This window comes from Mycotypha africana (assembly GCF_025528875.1).
Source record: "Mycotypha africana strain NRRL 2978 chromosome Unknown BDF20scaffold_2, whole genome shotgun sequence".
Taxonomy (NCBI): Eukaryota; Fungi; Mucoromycota; class Mucoromycetes; order Mucorales; family Mycotyphaceae; genus Mycotypha; species Mycotypha africana.
In genome coordinates, this window is record NW_026515726.1 from 2,188,320 (window position 1) to 2,207,460 (window position 19,141).

A 19,141-nucleotide genomic window follows, 5' to 3' on the forward strand; every position below is an offset into this window, starting at 1 on the left:
GTATAATCGATATACAGAATAACATTTTACATAGCAATGATTCAAGTATAAAATCTTACTTAATCATGTAGAACAGTAACAATAAATATGGTAAATTTTTTTTTTGTTATACATTACTTTCTATTCCTATTCTTTGTCTTTTGATAGGCTTTTTCTGGTTTGAGCCGATTTCAACGACTGCCAACATGTGTAGTTCGAAAAGAAGCCTTTTACTTTCCCCTCCTCATAGCACCGCTTCCAACTCATGTTTCCGGTTTTGTTGGCAATGAAATTGCCAACAAAATCGTCATCATTTACTGTCAACCGTCTGTCGTGATACGGCGTCGCGGTAAGGTTTGTTATATCTGGAGTGTCTTCTGTCGGCGTTACCTCCTTTTGCTTATCATCAAATTTCCTTGTACGAACCAACAGAAAAAGTATGCACCATTTAACGTATAGTGCATCACTTTTTCTTTTGGTTCGTTCTTTTCTATGCAGCCAATGATTTTACGAAAATTGACGCCTGCTTTGAAAACATAAAGCTAGAATTACGGCTTCAGCAGGACATACATCTTCAAACTTATCCTTGGCAATTTTGTGCAGAAGTTATATTGTTGGGTCATATTTTTTGCTAGGGAGAGTATGGACCCTTTCTGTTGTATGAAGAACCCAAAGCCATTAACCCTTTCAACGGGGTATGATTCAAATGAGCCTGGATTGAGGCGGCAGTGATGATAAAGCATTTTTTTGCCCAGAATCCACACTCAGGAACGTTCAAATAATCTTCATCATGATTTACGAAATTTGATTTGCCGTTATTCGTAACAGCTTTGATTGCAATAATCAGTAAGGTTGCTGATTGTCCATATTCTTTTTTAGAGATAAGCAATACGTAATTGCTCTTGAAATGAATTCTTCATTCACTTTTGCACCTCTATTAAAATTGGTGCCAGATTTTCTGCTCCGGTATGTATAAAGCATTCGATACGGATTTGTTGGGCTATTCACAGCTCCCTAAACTATATAGGGAGCTGCAGATATGTTGCCAATTATCGCTTTAACAATAATGTCCATCACGCGTTGATCTTGTAATAGAAAGCTTGATATGAAATCAGTGCCAGGTGTGATATTTGTAGTTGTTATTTGGTTCAGTGAACGTCCTTTAGTCCTTTTATTGTATACTGAAAATCAGAGAGGGAAGCGTTCATGGCGAAACAAAAAAAAAAAGAGTTAAATACTCGTTCCTGATATTATCAACCAGTAAGAATGCAGCATTATGTATACGTTTGTCTTTGAGGTACAAAGTGACGTGTACAACTGTTAATATGATTCTATGTTCATAAAAACGCGTTTAGTATTTGAAGGTGTGTAACACAACCTATGCCACCTAGTAAGAAGAGAAAAATTCAACAATGGTCAACAGTACACCAACCATTGTATGAATTCTATAATTGATAATTTGGATGAAATGGATAAGTATTCGGAGATGAAGGGTTTCTGGCTCATTATGGATAATGCTACCATACATACTGTACAGCTGAAAAAATTGGTGGAATTATTATAGAACATAGCTATAACATGCTGTACTTGTCTCCTTACTTTCCCGATTTGAATCCGATTCAGCAATTCTGGCCTATTTGTTTTGATATCTTTATTGTCCCCCTCCTCCTCCTCCTCGTGTCATTGAAGATTATCGCTTATTTTGATCAAACTATCCACTGTTGAGCACCGCGTTTCGACCGTCTTCCGCTTCTGTATCACCGATTATTATGACTTTTTTGTTCCTGTGATGTAATATAACATTATCCATTCTTCCTTCTTCATCCTCTTCCTCAGTTTTTTTTTCTTTTATTTTTTTCAAAAGTATCACAATCAAGACAGAGACCAAATAGGGTTAATTACTTTGCGAAAAGCTTACAGGAAATTTGAGGGAGCCAATCATAAGCGATTTAGAAAGATGCAAAGAGCATACAGAGTTAAAAGTTTGGGCCAGTACTCAAATATCGTGTGCAGAAATTGACATAGTTTTGAATCGACATGATTGCGTAGATCTTCCTTCGAATCATGCCTGAGTATTGTCTCTGACTTAAACGCTGACTTTAATGATTTGCACTGTAGCATGGATGCCTTGGTATTAAGATAACAAAAATCGACGGACAGAAAGGTGTTCATTTCATTTTATATAGTCTAACGAACAAAAATTCGAAGAAGGATGCAAACGAGTTGCCGAGAAGGTGAAGCAAAGAAAAAACAATTAAGACTTGCAGTTAGCCTGAAAGAGTCGTTTGCAATGTAAATATTCTTGGTTCTACATCATTTATGCGCATTAGGAACAAAACTAGTCTGCATATAATATTGATGAAGGAAATGAAGCCAGTCAAGCTTAGCAATAACATCATAACTGAAGGAACCAAACTTTAGAAAGAGCAATTTGTTACAATAGATGTCAAAGTACTTGAAACCAAGATTTCATATGGCACAACATAGAAGTGGGCTGTTCAGCAAATCAAACATATAAAAAGATCTAACTTTGGATTGAAAGACTTTAATTTGAATTGCATTGTTTAAAAAGCTATACTATACAATTTCATTGATTTTCCCAAAATGTTCATTAAAAAACAAGCTAACTGGATCCTACTATCGTTCACTTTTTTCTGCTTCATGCATTGTCTTGCTGCACTTCCAATTCGCGCCACTAAACGACAGCCATCATTTGCTGCTCATAAAAACCTGCTGCAGTTTAATCCATTGGAAGATGTTGTGGACCCTGCTACTGATATGGGTGGAGGTAAAGCTAACGGAATATATGGATGCCGTCTTACCATTTTCTTTTTATATTGACAAAATGAATATTATTACCTGCATCAGATGACAGCGTGCAAGCGTTTGCTCAAGAATTAAGAAAGACCCTTGCAGAAGCCAAAGAAAAACAAACAACAAGCAAAGGTAGGTTTACATTTATTATTGACACATGAGGTTCTCAACATGCTATCGCTAGTTTCAATATGACTAATATAATTCTATAGGCGAGGATGACGATCTTACAGATTCCTCTAGTCCGGACGACAAAGAGACTGATTACGAAGAAGATGATGAAAAAGAAGTAATCAAAGGTAATTCATTGTTACGAACAATTGCTCTTTCCCCGCTCAATTATTGACTTAAACGTAACCTTTAGATGATGAACTTCCTGTCGTAGTTCAAGGATTGGAAAAGATTGTTGGCGGCGTAGATTTATAAGCAATGCTATTATATAGCGTTACCACTTGATAAATTCCATACCTACCATCACTGTTCAATCATTATTAATACCTCCTTCACCCAATAAAAAAAAAAAAAATAAGTTATTGCACTATCCTTTATTTCATTTAAACAATTCCTATGAAAAGTCGTAGAGGTATTTTTCCACTTCAAATTTCACTGATCTAGCCACTTCCTTTACCAATTCGAAACCTACATTACATTTATATTTGACGTTATCCAAACGCTCCATGGAGGTAGTTCTCACAAGCAAGCGCAAGGTAGTCAAACTTGTTAATTGTAACTGAACATCCACTGTATCTTCTAGAGTATCATCGTCAAGGATGCTATAAAAGATCGCCAACATACGCTCTACCGGAAAGGCTTTCGGGCCTAATAGCTGTTGACGGATATTGTCTTTTTTCTTCCGAGCAACGACGGTGGGTGTCTTTCGTGTTCCCCCGCCTTTTTTCTTTGTCACCTTCTCGTGGGTAGACTTTGCAAAGTAACGAACATCGAATCGAGGTGGGTTGTACGAAGCCAAATAAGAGGCGATAAGCAGGAATTTGGTATAATAAGGCAATTCTAAAACCCCACCGTATTTTAATTTGATATCTGTTCTTGTAGATGCAGGACTATTCACACCGCTGTGGGTCATCTGTGCAGCTCTCGAAGTCATCAGCCATTCTGCGCTGGATAGTTCTCGTAGATATAATTTCTCAGTCACTTCGTTAAAGTATTTTTGAGCGAGTTTAAGTAGTGTGAAATGCTTGTTGGGATCATCCAATTTAACCACGTTGTCTTTGATGGGCTGAATATAAATAGGGAATAAAAGAGACGCAAAGTAACGCAATTCGTTCAAATCTTTACAGTTCTGATACAGTGCAGCGTACAGATTCTGTATATAAAATCTGTAAAAAGTTTGGTCTATGCGAGGTGAGGAAGGTGTATCGTCCATATCAGATGCTGCTTCAGAAGAATCTGATGTGGTCGACGAGGATGTGGTTGATGAAGTGGTTGTACTTGAAGAAGTATCTACAGAAGGCTTTGGCGTATCTGCTAAGAACGATGTCGATTCTCTAAAATCCATTTCTAGTATGCGAATCGCATTCTCTTCTGTATATTCAGAAAATCGTATAATAAATGGTTCGACGACACCTCCCTTCAATCTGAACTTTTCAAATACGAGGTTGCTGATGAGTACAACGGATATATTTCGCTCTGTAATCTCTGATAATCGGAGTAAACTGGGTAAAATTGTGGGAGGCATATCACGTAGTCGCTCTGCTTTGTCCAATATCTGATAACGTCAAATATCACATATGCATGGTAAGTTACTACACTTTTTTTTTTTTTTCTTTTCACGAAAGTTCAGTTTTGCACTGTTCGTACCAGATATTTCGTAGCTGAGTCAAGAGGCACAATTTCTTTGATTGCTCTCACGAACTGCTGTATATTATCAAGTCTTCTACTGCATGTATAACCATTGGCATGTGTTGGCTTATAGCTTGAAATTTGGTTGAAAGCGTGTTCAAATAAAAGTCTGGGCGTGAAGCATTCTATACAATTGACATAGGCTCCTTGTTGACCAAAAAAATTTGAGACAACCGATGTTTTGCCTGTGGACGGTGGGCCATATACAAAGATACTTTGGGATGAATAACTGTTGTAGTCAGACTGCGTAGTTTAAAGAGGAATAAGTTAACTGACGTGGTTTGGATCATTGGGAAAGGTTCCTTGAAAGGGACACATACATGAAAGGACGTAACACTTTCTAGCAAGTCAATTTCCTTTTCTCTCCCAGGGAACAGAGTTTTTAACTGCTCCATGCGAGTCTTTCTTTCCAATAGACAATACGGTATGTGTAAAAGAAGGGAACCTTTTGAATAAATGAGGAAATCATAAAATTTTTTTTTTTTTTTTTTTTTCTTTAGGCAGAGCGAACTCTGTCACATTTTAAGCAAATAAAATGCGGCCCGACAAAAATTGTGCCCGGGAGTAAACCAGCAGGGTGACGGACAGTGCTTCAGCTCAACAAAGAAAAATAAACTAGTGCAATTACGCCCAAAGTTCTCCTCCTCTATTCGTAAAGGTACGATTTATGCCATCACCAATGAATAGATTACATGCAACAATGATACTTATCGATACACCATCCATCTATCCATTTATTTAGTTTTTACATCGAAACATGCAGATCTTCGTAAAGACTTTGACTGGTAAGACCATCACTTTGGAGGTCGAAAGGTAAACTATTCAATACTGTTCAGCCAGCAATGGGCAGCTGCCTCACATCAACATTGAGTTTGGGACATTGACGACAAACAACTTGTTGTTTTCTGTATATAGTTCCGACACCATTGACAATGTCAAGCAAAAGATTCAAGATAAGGAAGGTAAATTCATCGACGTCAATCAAAGACGGCATTTTGATGAGAAAGCCAAAAGAAAAAAAAAACTGAACCAGTCGGTTTTGTGTATATAATTTAGGTATTCCTCCCGATCAACAACGTCTCATTTTCGCTGGTAAGCAATTGGAAGATGGCCGCTCTTTGAGTGACTACAACATTCAAAAGGAATCCACTCTTCACTTGGTCCTCCGTCTTCGTGGTGGTATCATCGAACCCTCTCTCAAGGCTTTGGCTTCCAAGTACAACTGCGACAAGATGATCTGTCGTAAGTGTTATGCTCGTCTTCCTCCTCGTGCCACTAACTGCCGTAAGAGAAAGTGTGGTCATACCAACCAACTCCGTCCCAAGAAGAAGCTCAAATAAGCAAACCGCTTGTTATCGTCAACTCTTTGTTTTTCTTTCAGTTATGTCAAAGAAGAACTTGCTTTTTTTTCCGTCTTTCTGCTTAAAGCAATTCTATTAATAAATTGATTTTGCTTATGTTCAAACATTTACTTGTTCCTTTTTTTTTTTTTGCATGCACGGGTGTCGATTGAGTGCACAATTGATGATGACCCGAAAATATCGGTAAAAATCACTCAATTTTGCAGATACATGTGTATAAGAATCATCATCTGAATTTTTGTAAAAAGAGATACTTTCCGATGCGTTTATGCGCTTGAACATTTAAGCGAAAAAAAGAATGCACAGCTACATCCGACCGTTTCATTGTAACTGGGTAGAAGACAAACACTGAAATATTTACAAATAAACATGGGAAAAGCAAAACTTTTAAACTATTTTGGATACCGTTTATATGTAAGAAAATGGGGGAAACTGAATGGAAGGGAAAGTTGTGAGTGAGAGTGATATGGGTCTTGCAGGTAAAATTCGGTTTGCGTTGCTCCGAAGCGCAGTAATCTCTTTCGAATGTATTAATAATGTTGTATAAAGAAAATAAAAAAAAAAGGAAAAAAAAAGTCGTTTGAAAAGATGTAGAGAAAAAATTTAATGATGAATAAAGATATCAACTTTCTTTCTCGGTTCTTTTGATTTTCTCTTTACAAGTCATCATCTTCTTCAGGAAGAGGTTGAGCAGCAGCTTCTTCCATTTCGTTGTTGTATTGTTGCATCAATTGAGCGTCGACTTGAACTTCAGGAGGAGCGAGAGCAGGAGCAGCAACGAATTCCAAGTTAGGGTTGCCAATTAACTTACGAGCTAACCAAAGGAAAGGCTTTTCGAAGTTATAGTTGGATTTGGCGGAAATATCGTAGTATTGTAAGTTCTTCTTTCTGTGGAAAGTGATGGTCTTAGCCTTGACTTTACGTTCCTATATGATTTCGACGAAATGATAGGTAACATTGTTGGGGTAAGTCAACTTATCGTGGATATACGTCATATGCAACCCCCTCCCTATCTCAACATCCGTGCCCTTGCTCTACTGTCTCTCTCGAAATAGTGTGTATTGGATTGAAAATATTGGAATTTTTCTTACCTTGATATCAACCTTGTTACCACAAAGAACAATAGGAATGTTTTCACAGACACGGACGAGGTCACGATGCCAGTTGGGAACATTCTTATAAGTAATTCTGGAAGTGACGTCAAACATGATAATAGCACATTGGCCACCAATACTATTTTACGAGAATAAGTATAATTGATCAGTTTCCCATTCTTTCAGTCATCATTCAACTTGTCATAGACTTTTGCAGCCAGATGAAACTTACTAGTAACCATCACGGAGACCACCGAACTTTTCTTGACCGGCGGTATCCCAAGTATTGAAGACGATAGCACCAAAGTTGGTGTGGAAAGTAAGAGGATGAACTTCGACACCGAGAGTGGCTAAGAGTAAACGCAACAGAAAGTATTGTGTGAGCGCACGAAATTCATTTTAGTACCAGATGATGATGTGTTTTCAATTGTTGGGGGTAGGCTTGAAAGGGTGACGCGTAATCACCAATTGAAGAAATGTAAAAGGCATAAATTAGATAAAAACTTACCAACATATCTCTTTTCAAATTCACCAGTCAAGTGACGCTTGACGAAAGTGGTTTTACCAGTACCACCATCACCGACTATAAACAATCAAAGTGAATTGAATTGAATGAGTACAATAGGGCATGATGGCTGAGAATTAACATTTAGTAATTACCGAGAACGAGCTTAAATGTAGGTTGTTGCTGTTGCTGTTGTTCCGCCATCTAGAATAAACGAGTCAAACGCGTATTAATTCAGCTGTTGCTTAAACCATCCATCCATCTTCAAAATATTGCCATCGACAATCTATCTACAAAGTGATATGACGCTGGATTGCTTTCTTTACCTTATTTATAATATTAATTATAACTTTAAAGAGAAAAAAGGAAGGATTCGCACTGAGGAAAGGGAGCAGAAGACGAAACAAGCCCGCCGTAAAATTAAAGCTCCACAAGCCGGGCTTAAAATTGGGCTATTTACGATTGCTCAGTAAGGAAAAAAATCCAAAGTTGTATTTTTATTATTGCAAGGATAAGGAGTCTAGTGTATCTATCACATCTTCTGTCTCTATGTTTTGTGTCTTTTGTTCTCGTTGCTGTTTTTGTAGTAAAAGGCCTTCTTTCTTCTTTCTTTGTTTACGCTCCTCCTTTGTTTCCGTCTCAATGAACTCATCGTTCTTTTTCTCCAACTCTGCCTTCATGCGTTCTTCAAATACTTTCATGCGCTGTATATTCTGCTCAAACTTTTGATTTGACATCATCAACAATAACCATAGATATTCTGGTGAGACAAAGCAGTAAAACACGTCTTCTTCATCTTCTCCCTCTTCGTCGACATAAGCAATAGGTGTGTCGATTTTCAATGTGCTTTTGATAGACAGCATATGTCGATGCGAAGAAGGAGTAATACCCGAGTTTTGATAGCCCACTTGGTTAGCGATATTTAATAGTTGCATTGCTGTTTTATGGCTTGAGGCTTCAATATGTAGAATCTAAAGTAGATCGTTAGATGTGGGTTGTCGCTTTCATGACGGTTTAGAATAGAGTGAAATGAATAAATGAGAGCTTACCAAAGGCTCGAATTTAAAATATACAAATCTTTGCTTTTCCAAATCAACATTTTCTACAGCTGTTTGCGTTGTCAAAATTACTTTTTTGTTTTTGAATATCGTATTCAGTACCCAATCTTTGTCCATAGCTGCTGGTAACTGGATAGGATCGTGACTCACGTAAAGCCATGTACCACCTTTCGTCGTTCGTTTCTTCCTTTGCTCATTTTCAGGATCTTGCTGCGTACCGTCACAATAAATAGCTACTCGACCGGAGCAACTGCTGGTGGTATAGTAGTCGGGATGTTGGTTAATGACATGCATTAAATCCAAAATCGGTTCATCGATGAACCCTTTTGGCGATTTGTCCCGCTTTTCAGGATCCAAATACTCTACGAGTGAGCTGATAACTTGTTCTTTGCGTACGTTAAACTCTTTGTTTGTTGACATGTTGACAGTTTGTATGTCTGTTGACGTCCTTCGTTGTGGAGTTGAAGCCGAAAAGAACGACAAACTTGATATAAGAAAAAAATTGTTTAAATTTTTCAATCAAGGCAAAAAAAAAAAAAAAAAAAAAAAAAAGAATAAAATAAAATAAAATAAAAAAAATAGAGAACGTCTTGAGAGTTTCTTTTTGTCCTTTTGAAATATACCTGCACTTCTGAATGGCAATACTGGAACTCATCGATGACAGTGAGGCTAACAGCCCTTTTCTTTTAGAAAGTGACAACAATAACAACCAACAGCAACAATGCCAGCCAAAAACTTTTGATAATCTTACAAAAGAGGAGCAAAATGCTCTACTTGATCACATTGCATCACAAGTGGCGAACGATCCAAAGCTATTCGACAAGCTTGCTAATGAGTTTTTACAGCAAGCGTCGAAGCAAGATTTCCAGGCCATAAAAGTACAACCCCAACCGGGCTATGTATGTAAAACAAAGATTGTCAGAACATTGGGCGGGAATAGCAGTAAGCATAAAACTGGGAAGACAGTGTACATTAATATCTGCCATGCATCAGCTATCCCGTCTCCCCCGATAGCAAATGAAAGGGATATACAGAAAGCATTAAATGCAGAACCGGACGCCACTTATCGCGTACCCTTAAGTATGCTGAGACGTCAACCTACATCCAATGATACAGGTGAATATAATTATCGTATAAAGCTTATCCTCCTTTGAGCGGTCTTCTGATCCGAAATGGTAACTTTTGTAGATGCCTTAATTATGGATGCCTGCATCAATACGCAGCCTTATTTACGAAGTGAAAAAGATCTCGATTACCGGTTATACATATTAGAATTGAGTATGGAATACGTGGAAGATATGGAACAAGTTGAATTAAGCAGAGAATTTACCATGCCAGCATTGCCTTCCGTTGGCGCGATACCCAGTCGCTTTTTAAAGCTACCAAAACCGTCTTTAATGACAGCTATTCAAACAGAATTAGATTCTAATAAGGGTACAAGTCATCCCACCGCCAAGGATGCTACGACTGCCAATGCTACTTTACGTTCTGGAGTATCTACTACATCGACTATGAGTACTCTTTCATCTAAAAATTGGACTTGCCGACCTGAATTTAAAGTGAAACCTGAGGAAAATATCCTATGTATCATCCTCCCGATGCCTGACAAAGTAAGGCGAATTTTTCCCCTTAAGTTGAAAATTTTCTATTTTTTACTAACCCTGCATTAGAATGCTCATAACTGGACAGTAGACTTAACAACGACTGAAATCATCCTTACTATCAATAAGAAAAGTGCATACACTATCTCATTGAAGAACTACCAGGTGGTTGTGGAAGATGATACCGTCAACAAAATTGAATTTTACAAACGGAACCAAGTTTTATTGATTCAATTAAAACTGCTCGTGGCAAAAAATCAATTCATTTGAATAAAACAGAAAAAAAAAATCAGGCGCACGCCTTCTAAAAATAAGAAGTGCCACGTCAAGTGCTGATTGGCTAAAATTGGGACCGTCTGGCTTTTTCTTTGGGGTGTTACAGGGCACTTTTTCGTTAGTCAATAGCTCAAAAGCATTTAGTTTTCGTGCTCTTCGCATTCTTTTTCCTTTTCCTTTCTCTCTTTTAAATTATTAATTTATTGATATCAAATGACTCAAGCTGCTACTACTCCTGCTCCTGCCGCTGCTAACAACGACAACACTACTGTTGCCACCACAGATGCCAATGAACAACAACCTTATCAAGATCGTTTCATTGAGAGCTCTGCCCGTATCGTCCCTTACGATTTATTAGAAGCCCGCGGTAACGCTGATAAAATTAATGACCCTGATGCCACTAACTACAAAGCTGCCAAGGAAAAGTTCCGTGAAGGTTATGAACTCTGTATGAGTATTCCTCGCACTTTGGATGATGACATTTTGGCAAAGCATGAAGACGATATCAAGCAAGCTTCTGAAACTATGGTTGCGGCTTGGTTAATGGATGATAGAGCAGCTCCTATGTCTGAACGTATACTTATCTTGGGTCAACAATATGAAAAAGTGCTTTTGAAAGACTTGCCGGAAGAACAAAAGGAAGGATTTTTCGTGAAGGACAGTCTTTTGTTCTCTGCTTGGATTCTGTTGGTTGGCAAACAATTCAAACACTGGTAAGTACACTTTTTTAGCGAGGAGTCGCGTGTATATGTGTGTGCGTGTGTGTAGTGTGTGTGCAAGGAGGGTGACAGGAAAACGGTAGAAGCATGCGTTGCTTGTGTTTTTGCAGCATTATCCTGTTCGTGCATTTGTGTGTGAAAATTATATTTGTTGTTTGCTCATTACGTGTTTTCCTTAACCTGACAAATATTTCGACCCCTTTGTTTACACCTTTACATCATTTAGTATCACTACTTTAACTTTGGCTATCGACACTTACCCTGACCTTCCTTCCCGTGTCAACTACATGCGTGCCTCATGTTACCTTTCCTTAGGCAAAATAAGGTACGTTTTCTAACAAACTTTTATATGTGTAATGCAGAAGTTACACAGACTATGTACTTGAAAGGCTATGTGCTACACAGTGATCGTACTAACAAGTTACTTTTATTATTTTTCTCTTATAGACAAGGTATTAAGGATTTAGAAAAGGCTCTTGAGAAAGACCCTAGCTTCTCTTTGGCTTATTTTGTTCTTGGCTCTGTCTATCTATCCATGGATAACCAACGTGAAAATGCTATCAAGAACTACAAGACCTACCTTGAAAAGGGGTGTCCTGATTCCAATGATACCATCCACGCTCTCTACGCTCTTTCTACTTTAGTGAATCATAAGAAGCGTAAAGCTGAAGCTGAGGAATACTATAAGCGTGCCAAGAAGACTGAAGAACGATTCTTCGAGTTATTTGGTGCCCACACTGGTTTGAGCAAAGTAAAACGTGAAGCTATTTTGGCTCACGAAACACCCGAGGAAGCTGAACGATTGATTGCCGTTTATGCACCCAAGAGACAGTACGATGATAAGATGAAACAATTGATTGAATCTGGTATTTTAAACACATCCTTCCCTCCCAACCCTAAGCGTTGTTCCCATTGTGCTGCCACTCATGCCAAGGGTAAGGAAAACTCCGCTCCTTTGATGGCTTGTGGTGCTTGCAGAAGCATTTGGTATTGTTCCCGTGAATGCCAAGTCGCCGATTACAAAGTCTCTCACAAGCAACAATGTAAAAAATTACAAGAATTGAAAAAGTCAACAGCAGCAGCAAAGGAAGAGGGAGCTATGGCAGAGGCCACCACCGAAAAGAAAGAAGAGACTGCGTAAAATAGCTTTCTCAGCAGGGATTTTTATAATTCATGACAATACATTACAAAAATGATTTGCAATGTATGGAAACTGAATACAACCAAAAACCCAAGAAAAGACAAAGTGTATATATATATATATATATATATATCTATCTCTTCAATTGATACACTCTCCTAAACAATCTTACACAATCTTATACGCATCTGAACCTACGTTAATTTACATACACATTTTTGACATATTCTTTACCATTTCTATACAGAATGCCCATGATAGGTCCAAGAATGATATCTTTACTACCTTTAATAAATTCATCCCAATTGAAAATGAGCTTTACTGTTAAATGAGTGTTATCGCTTAGAATACATGACTACAACCAAAATAGAACAGTTATAGTGTGATGTTTGTTTCATTAAGCTACAATACAATTTTATTTATACAAAAAAAAAAAAAACTACCGGTACTTACTACCTATTTACACGTAATACCATAATATACTACTTCATTTGAACATTTTTATTGTTCATACAAAACTTTCTTAGCAAATTGAGGTAAGACGAAAGCAGCCTTGTGGATATCAGCATTGTAATAACGCAAAAGCTTCTCTTCTTGTTCACGAGTGAATGAACGAAGAGGTTCTCTCAACTTAGCATTGGGATCCTTTGAACAGATGATGTGACCGATTTGACCGGAAGGATAAGTAGGGATGCAAGTGTAGGCATATTCAACACGAGGGTAAAGATCTTTACAGAAGTTCATGACCTTCTTGATGAGAGGAAGATGAAGCCACATACATTCACCTTGGGTGGAGAAGACACCCTTCTCAGTCAAAGCGTTCTTGAGAAGTTGGAAGAATTCAGCACCAAAGAGAGATTCAGCAGGACCATCAGGATCAGAGGAATCGGTAATAATGACATCGTATTGGTTGGTCTTGTCCTTCAAGAATTCAAAACCATCACCGATGTGAACCTTGACCTTGGGGTGTTCAAAACCGATGGCCATGTTAGGAAGGTATTTCTTCGACACACGAGGAACAGCTTCGTCAATGTCAACAAGGACGGCTTCTTCAACACTTTCGTGCTTGACAACTTCACGAAGAACACCACCATCACCACCACCGATAACGAGAACCTACACAAAAAGTCATACTAGCATGTTAGTGCATTTTCTCATTTCTAAAGGTTCTACTCCCATTGAAAACATGCATAATAACAGCGTGTTTACTTACCTTCTTAGGGTTAGGGTGAGAGTTCATGGCGAGATGAGTAATCATTTCTTGGTAACTAGTTTGTAAAGCAATATGACAGTGCATAGAAAGGACGTCAGCCTTCTATCCCATTCTCCCGCACAAAGAAATCCTTCTGAACTTACGAGAATTCATCACGTTCAGTAGCTTGAATAACATTGTCAAGAACTAAAACGTTGCCGTAGTTGGAAGATTGGAAGACCAAAACATCCTGATATTTGGATTTTTCATGGTGAAGAACTTCTTCGACCTTCAAGGACATGGCTATATTTTTGACATTTCGGAACAGAGGTTCGTTATAAGTTGAACAGGATACTAAAAGATTCTTTACTTGAAACTCTGCCGCTTCTATAATTACCTTGACCAGGCCATTGGTCGTTCTTTTCCATGAACCAGCCATTTTCAATACAAGGATGAGTAATGGGTGCGTTGGACATTATAACCTCGCGTGTGAAACTAAGTATAAGTGGAAGAGAAGAGAAAGAGAGAAACCCTTCTTAAAATATTTTTTCTTCCTGCTGTGACTATTTTTTTTAAATTCATGTCTTCATAGACTTCCAGAGCGAGCACATTTTTTTCAAAATGGGTACTCTGCTTACTGTTAGACAATTTGGATATATTGCCTTTTGTTAATTATGCTCCAATGAGCTTCCTCTTTGGAAGAGGTTGTGCATCATCTCGAGGATTTCAGAGCAAGTTCACCGCTTAAAGATTTTTTAATATACATGCTCTTAGTCAATAATGGAGCCCGCTCTTATCGTAACCAATGAAGGAAGCTTCGTGATACATACGTTGTAGTAGGCTTTTTTAAGGCTTTGAAGTACTTTTTCTCAGCCATCGGAGAGCCGCATGTTCGTATTTCAAGAGACATGACATGGGAAAAGGCTCTCTCACTTTGAAGATAAAGATATGGAAGCAAGAAGTGCAGGATCTTTATATTGGCAACTGTTCTTCGTTACAACAACAAATCAGAAGTTTCCAAGCCTAATTGACGGATGATTCTGCTTTTCTTATGATGGTTATATTTAGCTTCTTTCTGTCGTTTTCTTTCCTTCTTGGCCAGTTTCTCTTCATATAATTTCTTTGCTTTTTTTGTAGTAGGCTCCTGTTCGCCTTCCTCATCCACTTCATCATCCCATATTGTCCTCGTTCTACCCTCCATAAGCTTGATGATGGTACTCCAGCTGAATCGAGTAATGCTAGGGAATCCAAAGAAGGCATCTTGATTCGTCTTCAACCACTCCTTTGTTGCTGGATCGGATGGGTAGCCAGATCCAAACTTTTTAGACAAGTCGATGAGACCGGGCTCTGTCCATTGCCAGTGCTGCATGTATTGATCTCGCGTCACTTTCGCACAGATACTGGCAGCACTAACAATTGGGTAAAGAGCATCTGCTTTAGGTTCGACGATAATTTCAACATTGGGAAAGTAAGATTCAAGTTTCTTTCTGTAGGTATTGCTTGGGCCCACTGGATCGACATAAATCTATTCATTTCATCCGTGGTTTAATATGAGATCCTGTATGGGCTAATCCATTTTTATATCAATATGTACCGTTTGTATATCTATCCCCAGTCCAACTACGTGTTGTATCAATTTGATGGTGGCATCATGGGCCATTTCGTTCAAGTTATAAACAGGTCTTTTGAACATATTCGCAGAAATATCCTGTGGTGACAAAACATAGACTGCCCATCCAATCCAATCCTTATTTTTTTGTATCATTTTCGCTAATTCAGTACGTTTTTCTTCTGTCAGTTTTTTTGAGTCTATAGCAGAAAAAGTCAATTAGGATCTGTAGTCCTCCTTAAAAAATGATACAATTGTTGCTACGGACTTTGCTCAATTGATTTTACCGTCAAAACCATGTTCTTTGAATTGTTTATGTTTAGATAAAGGACAGAAACTGATGGCATACACCATTGGGCCCAAACAAGGGCCTCTGCCGGCTTCATCTACACCAAGAACCCAAGGCTCTTTATTCTCAGCTAACGTATCCTTTGCTGCCAGTGATGGTGCTGGATTTGTGTACATATGAGACTTGGTCAGTGGTACCTTGACAGAAGGTAGTAAAAAGGATACATTGTCTTCTTCTTTGGTGATTTCAGCTATAGATGATGACATTGTAGAGGTGAATGGTAGATCGATGAAAGACTGGGTTTTCTTGGTTTTTTGAGTTAGAACACGCAAGAAAAAAGATTGGGTTTTCCTGAAAAATTCACGTTTATTTTTTTTTCTTTCACAGAAAAAGCGTGTCTTCGTGACGTTCAGCTCGAATGGATCATGTAAGCAAATCATGAAAAGGAACAGTCAGAAGGGTCTGGGTAACAGTTGTACAGTTGTGAGTGGAGACCCCAATGATAACTCCATTGCTGCAAGCGTTTAGTTCACTCATATTGAACCAGTTTTCTGAATAAGTCGAATGAGATAGATATACATATAAAAAAAAAGCTATTTTCTTTTCCAGGTTAACTCCTTTTTTTTGCCCTACCCGCATTCTATTTTAGGGGGTTTTTTTTCGTACTGTTCCGCCAGTCTATGAAAAATGTGGACTAGTATCCCTTTTTGCTTGGCATATCGTATTTCGTATGTCATTCCTGTCAAATGAACAAGTTTACCTATTTTACTGATGTAATGCTACAACTTGGCTCTTACAGTGAATTACTCTTACTTGTTCCTAATTACAAAGATGGGAAGAAATGAATGTATGGCTTCTATAAATGGCATTTTCCCGCGAAAAGAAGGATAAGGGTAGTGTATCTTAAATTGGGGATGATACAATGGGTCAGGCATCTTCCATTTGGGTAGCAGAAATGAGAGAAAGTCAGTTTCCAGCGTGAAGAAACCAGCAGTAAAGAGATCAAATGCATGTAACGTCTCGTCTTTATATCTTGTAAATCTTTGCTGTTTCCTCATGTGATGATACCTAAATTACGACTTTCAACCCAAAAACTGTTGAACTTTTTTGGCTCTCTGTATTGGTCTCCGTGTAGGAAAGACAGGTACAAGCTGGACGGCTGGGATTCAATTTACACAACATATGAGAGAAAAGAGCTGTTTAAAAAAGGTAATTCTGGAATATTTTGTTCTAAAACATGCAGAATGAATTTGTATATTATAAAAGATTTGCTCTTCTTTCCCAACTTATTCCTTTCTTTTGAATCCCTTATAAAATGGAAACTTTTGGTCAAATTTTAGATCAACTCTCGTTGTCCACGTTAAAATATCATTGGCAAGCCGTATTGACTTCTGCAGTGATATTTCAGATCACCTATGAAATATCTAGAGTCTTTTCACCGGTGCTATTCCCAAAGACATTTCAGTTTTTTAAAGGCGTAAAGTACTTATAAGATGAATGCCTTATGAATTTAGCTTAACCTTTTTGATTCTCTTACTAGTATAATGCTCCTAATTGGCATATTCACGTTGTATCCACGGTTCATTGCTTAGTGGTTGTGCTGGGATCGTTTTTCATCTTCATGGATAACACATTACATCAAGACAGAGTATTTGGTTATGTCAAATGGGCCGCTGATATATATTCAATTTCTTGTGGGTAAAGTAATTTTTGATACATGCCTCTCTTGGGCACAATGATACGGGAAGGGATTGCCAAAAAGCAACAAAAAGCGAGAAAAGTCAGTTGGCTAACTTTTAATATCTTTTAGCTACTTCTTGTGGGATACTATTGTAGCTATCTATTTCCTCAAGTATCAGGGTATCAGCATGGTTTTTCATGGCATTGCCTCATTTTCTGTTTTTATATTCTCTTTTGTAAGTTCTTTGATGAGTTGCTATGTTCTACTTTATGACGTACTAACGTGCTTTTGCTATAATTTCAGCGTCCTTTTGTCAATTATTATGGAGCTATCTTCCTTATGTATGAACTCAGCACGATCTTTCTCAACTTTCATTGGTTTATGGTAATTGGGACATAGGTTACAAGTAGAATACTGTTCAAAGAGGATCTAAACAGAAACAATATGTTTGTATAGGATAAGTTAGGCTGGACGGGATCAAAAATCCAGCTCGTAAACGGAGTTATTTTGCTCATGACATTTTTCAGCGCACGTATTGTGTTTGGAACAATAATGTCCTATAAAATGTGGAGTGAGTATTTTTGCATACATCGCAAAGTCGGCAATTTTTCTTACTAACACATCTGAACCCATTGCTTTGTCCCGCACTCCTAGGAGATATATATGTAGTAAAAGAAAGTGTTCCTTTGAGATGTGAGTTTATAAGCAGGAGAGAATTGGATTTGCAACGGGATGTAGAAAGTCATATACTTACCATTCACATAAACGCATTTTTGTTACTATTTAGATTGGATTGTTTACGGTGGTGGCAATTTTGTGACAACCTGCTTAAATTTCTGGTGGTTTAGCCAAATGATTGCCATGTTACGTAAACGTTTTCCATCAAAGAATGCGGCTGTCAATAAGAAAGCAGAAGTCGCTGCCAAGCAACTGTAAGAAAGCCGAAAGCGACCAGTCGATGATGATACCCCCCCCCTGAAAAATATCAACAGATGTTGTGGAGAAGTACAAAATGGAAGCAATGAATGTGAAATTCATAATTGAAAGCAGCCTGTACTATAGAATCCCTTCTTCCAAACATATAATGAGCATTTCAAGAATAAACTTTTTCTTTACTTGGTCCTTTTCTCATTTTATCAAACCTGGTGTTCTATATGACATGTATCAAATACTTGAAGTTGAAAGCCTCTTTGTACCTATGCTTAGTGGTGGAGATTGGCAGTTATGAAACGCTCCCATTTAAAGATTGATTTGGTGTTGTTGGCTAGTAAGCCTAAATCTGCTGTCTACGCTAAATAAGGTCATAGAAGTCTGCAAGCATACCATTAAAAACTGGCATAATTGCAGCATAGTGTGGAAGCGTAAACATTACGCAATGGGTTGCTGCTTCTCCTATAGTCTGTAGAGCCGAAAAAGGCCCCATTGACAAGAGTATTAAAAAACGCAGAGAATGTTGACTTAATTAGAGGGCATAATGAAATAATCTTTGCAATAGTGCTTTTCGCGACTCAACATTGAATTTCAGAAGTTTTTAAGCTCTTCTATATCCATATAAATAAGAAAAAGAAACTGTAAGCAATGCTTTTGGTTTTCGTAGGCTTACGAAATGAAGGACATTGCTCTGGAGAAACATATCCTTCGGAAATCGTTTCAACGATAAAGTGGGTAAATATAAGACGTTAAGGTCCATACACCAATCACCATTTGAGTACAATAGAGAGAGCTAGTATCTTCTGGCAGTAGATGGATTGTGTTTCTTTTTCCTGTGGGGCTCTTTTCTGGTTACTTTCATCTTAAGGCATATAAGTCTGACGTTACAATTGATGCAAATATTAAAGTTAAGAGTATGCGATGTACAATCAGCTTTGATAATGATCAAAATTGCTTGCTAGTTTGTTGGATAAGATTGATTGTCTGTCGACCAATTTTTAGAAGAAAGTTACGGAATGGCTCTCTTTTCGT

General features: G+C 37.9%; 11 protein-coding genes across 11 annotated transcripts; 6 read left to right on the forward strand and 5 right to left on the reverse strand.

Annotated features, from left to right (window-relative positions):
• Positions 1–87: 87 nt before the first annotated feature.
• On the forward strand, positions 88–614 carry BDF20DRAFT_832944 (uncharacterized protein; the record flags this gene model as incomplete). The annotated part of the gene is made up of 3 exons (XM_053078590.1): positions 88–90; positions 148–328; positions 478–614. The coding sequence occupies 3 exons, from the start codon at positions 88–90 to the stop codon at positions 612–614; spliced, it is 321 nt and encodes a 106-aa protein (XP_052939428.1).
• Positions 615–2,541: 1,927 nt separating this feature from the next.
• BDF20DRAFT_998584 (uncharacterized protein) lies at positions 2,542–3,219 on the forward strand (the record flags this gene model as incomplete). Its single annotated transcript, XM_053085466.1, has 4 exons — positions 2,542–2,767; positions 2,848–2,925; positions 3,006–3,092; positions 3,158–3,219. Exons 1-4 carry the CDS (start codon positions 2,584–2,586, stop codon positions 3,217–3,219), a joined length of 411 nt encoding a protein of 136 aa, XP_052939429.1. The 5' UTR covers positions 2,542–2,583.
• A 100-nt stretch (positions 3,220–3,319) lies between these two features.
• On the reverse strand, positions 3,320–5,150 carry BDF20DRAFT_853637 (origin recognition complex subunit 5 C-terminus-domain-containing protein). The gene is made up of 3 exons (XM_053080143.1): positions 4,974–5,150; positions 4,612–4,896; positions 3,320–4,519 (listed from the first exon to the last, which is right to left on the reverse strand). Exons 1-3 carry the CDS (start codon positions 5,046–5,048, stop codon positions 3,359–3,361), a joined length of 1,521 nt encoding a protein of 506 aa, XP_052939430.1. The 5' UTR covers positions 5,049–5,150; the 3' UTR covers positions 3,320–3,358.
• A 260-nt stretch (positions 5,151–5,410) lies between these two features.
• Positions 5,411–5,993, forward strand: BDF20DRAFT_813442 (ubiquitin-60S ribosomal protein L40; the record flags this gene model as incomplete). The annotated part of the gene is made up of 3 exons (XM_053076877.1): positions 5,411–5,466; positions 5,569–5,615; positions 5,710–5,993. 3 exons carry the CDS (start codon positions 5,411–5,413, stop codon positions 5,991–5,993), a joined length of 387 nt encoding a protein of 128 aa, XP_052939431.1.
• Positions 5,994–6,670: 677 nt separating this feature from the next.
• BDF20DRAFT_904850 (GTP-binding nuclear protein GSP1/CNR1) lies at positions 6,671–7,817 on the reverse strand (the record flags this gene model as incomplete). The annotated part of the gene is made up of 5 exons (XM_053083088.1): positions 6,671–6,940; positions 7,106–7,247; positions 7,341–7,458; positions 7,617–7,691; positions 7,769–7,817. The coding sequence occupies 5 exons, from the start codon at positions 7,815–7,817 to the stop codon at positions 6,671–6,673; spliced, it is 654 nt and encodes a 217-aa protein (XP_052939432.1).
• A 147-nt stretch (positions 7,818–7,964) lies between these two features.
• BDF20DRAFT_853643 (methyltransferase TYW3-domain-containing protein) lies at positions 7,965–9,188 on the reverse strand. Its single transcript, XM_053080144.1, has 2 exons — positions 8,663–9,188; positions 7,965–8,584 (listed from the first exon to the last, which is right to left on the reverse strand). The coding sequence occupies exons 1-2, from the start codon at positions 9,089–9,091 to the stop codon at positions 8,114–8,116; spliced, it is 900 nt and encodes a 299-aa protein (XP_052939433.1). The 5' UTR covers positions 9,092–9,188; the 3' UTR covers positions 7,965–8,113.
• Positions 9,189–9,306: 118 nt separating this feature from the next.
• On the forward strand, positions 9,307–10,542 carry BDF20DRAFT_910608 (uncharacterized protein; the record flags this gene model as incomplete). The annotated part of the gene is made up of 4 exons (XM_053083725.1): positions 9,307–9,613; positions 9,686–9,787; positions 9,860–10,281; positions 10,342–10,542. 4 exons carry the CDS (start codon positions 9,307–9,309, stop codon positions 10,540–10,542), a joined length of 1,032 nt encoding a protein of 343 aa, XP_052939434.1.
• A 23-nt stretch (positions 10,543–10,565) lies between these two features.
• On the forward strand, positions 10,566–12,769 carry BDF20DRAFT_304185 (uncharacterized protein). The gene is made up of 3 exons (XM_053075154.1): positions 10,566–11,261; positions 11,494–11,592; positions 11,715–12,769. The coding sequence occupies exons 1-3, from the start codon at positions 10,762–10,764 to the stop codon at positions 12,406–12,408; spliced, it is 1,293 nt and encodes a 430-aa protein (XP_052939435.1). The 5' UTR covers positions 10,566–10,761; the 3' UTR covers positions 12,409–12,769.
• A 140-nt stretch (positions 12,770–12,909) lies between these two features.
• BDF20DRAFT_832951 (spermidine synthase) lies at positions 12,910–14,076 on the reverse strand (the record flags this gene model as incomplete). The annotated part of the gene is made up of 4 exons (XM_053078591.1): positions 12,910–13,524; positions 13,622–13,676; positions 13,765–13,903; positions 13,998–14,076. The coding sequence occupies 4 exons, from the start codon at positions 14,074–14,076 to the stop codon at positions 12,910–12,912; spliced, it is 888 nt and encodes a 295-aa protein (XP_052939436.1).
• A 370-nt stretch (positions 14,077–14,446) lies between these two features.
• On the reverse strand, positions 14,447–15,563 carry BDF20DRAFT_904856 (ribonuclease HII; the record flags this gene model as incomplete). Its single annotated transcript, XM_053083089.1, has 4 exons — positions 14,447–14,532; positions 14,795–15,125; positions 15,195–15,409; positions 15,497–15,563. 4 exons carry the CDS (start codon positions 15,561–15,563, stop codon positions 14,447–14,449), a joined length of 699 nt encoding a protein of 232 aa, XP_052939437.1.
• A 1,150-nt stretch (positions 15,564–16,713) lies between these two features.
• On the forward strand, positions 16,714–18,413 carry BDF20DRAFT_853664 (TLC domain-containing protein). Its single transcript, XM_053080145.1, has 7 exons — positions 16,714–16,975; positions 17,039–17,196; positions 17,309–17,414; positions 17,483–17,563; positions 17,636–17,750; positions 17,834–17,872; positions 17,967–18,413. Exons 1-7 carry the CDS (start codon positions 16,814–16,816, stop codon positions 18,113–18,115), a joined length of 810 nt encoding a protein of 269 aa, XP_052939438.1. The 5' UTR covers positions 16,714–16,813; the 3' UTR covers positions 18,116–18,413.
• The last annotated feature ends 728 nt before the right edge of the window (positions 18,414–19,141 follow it).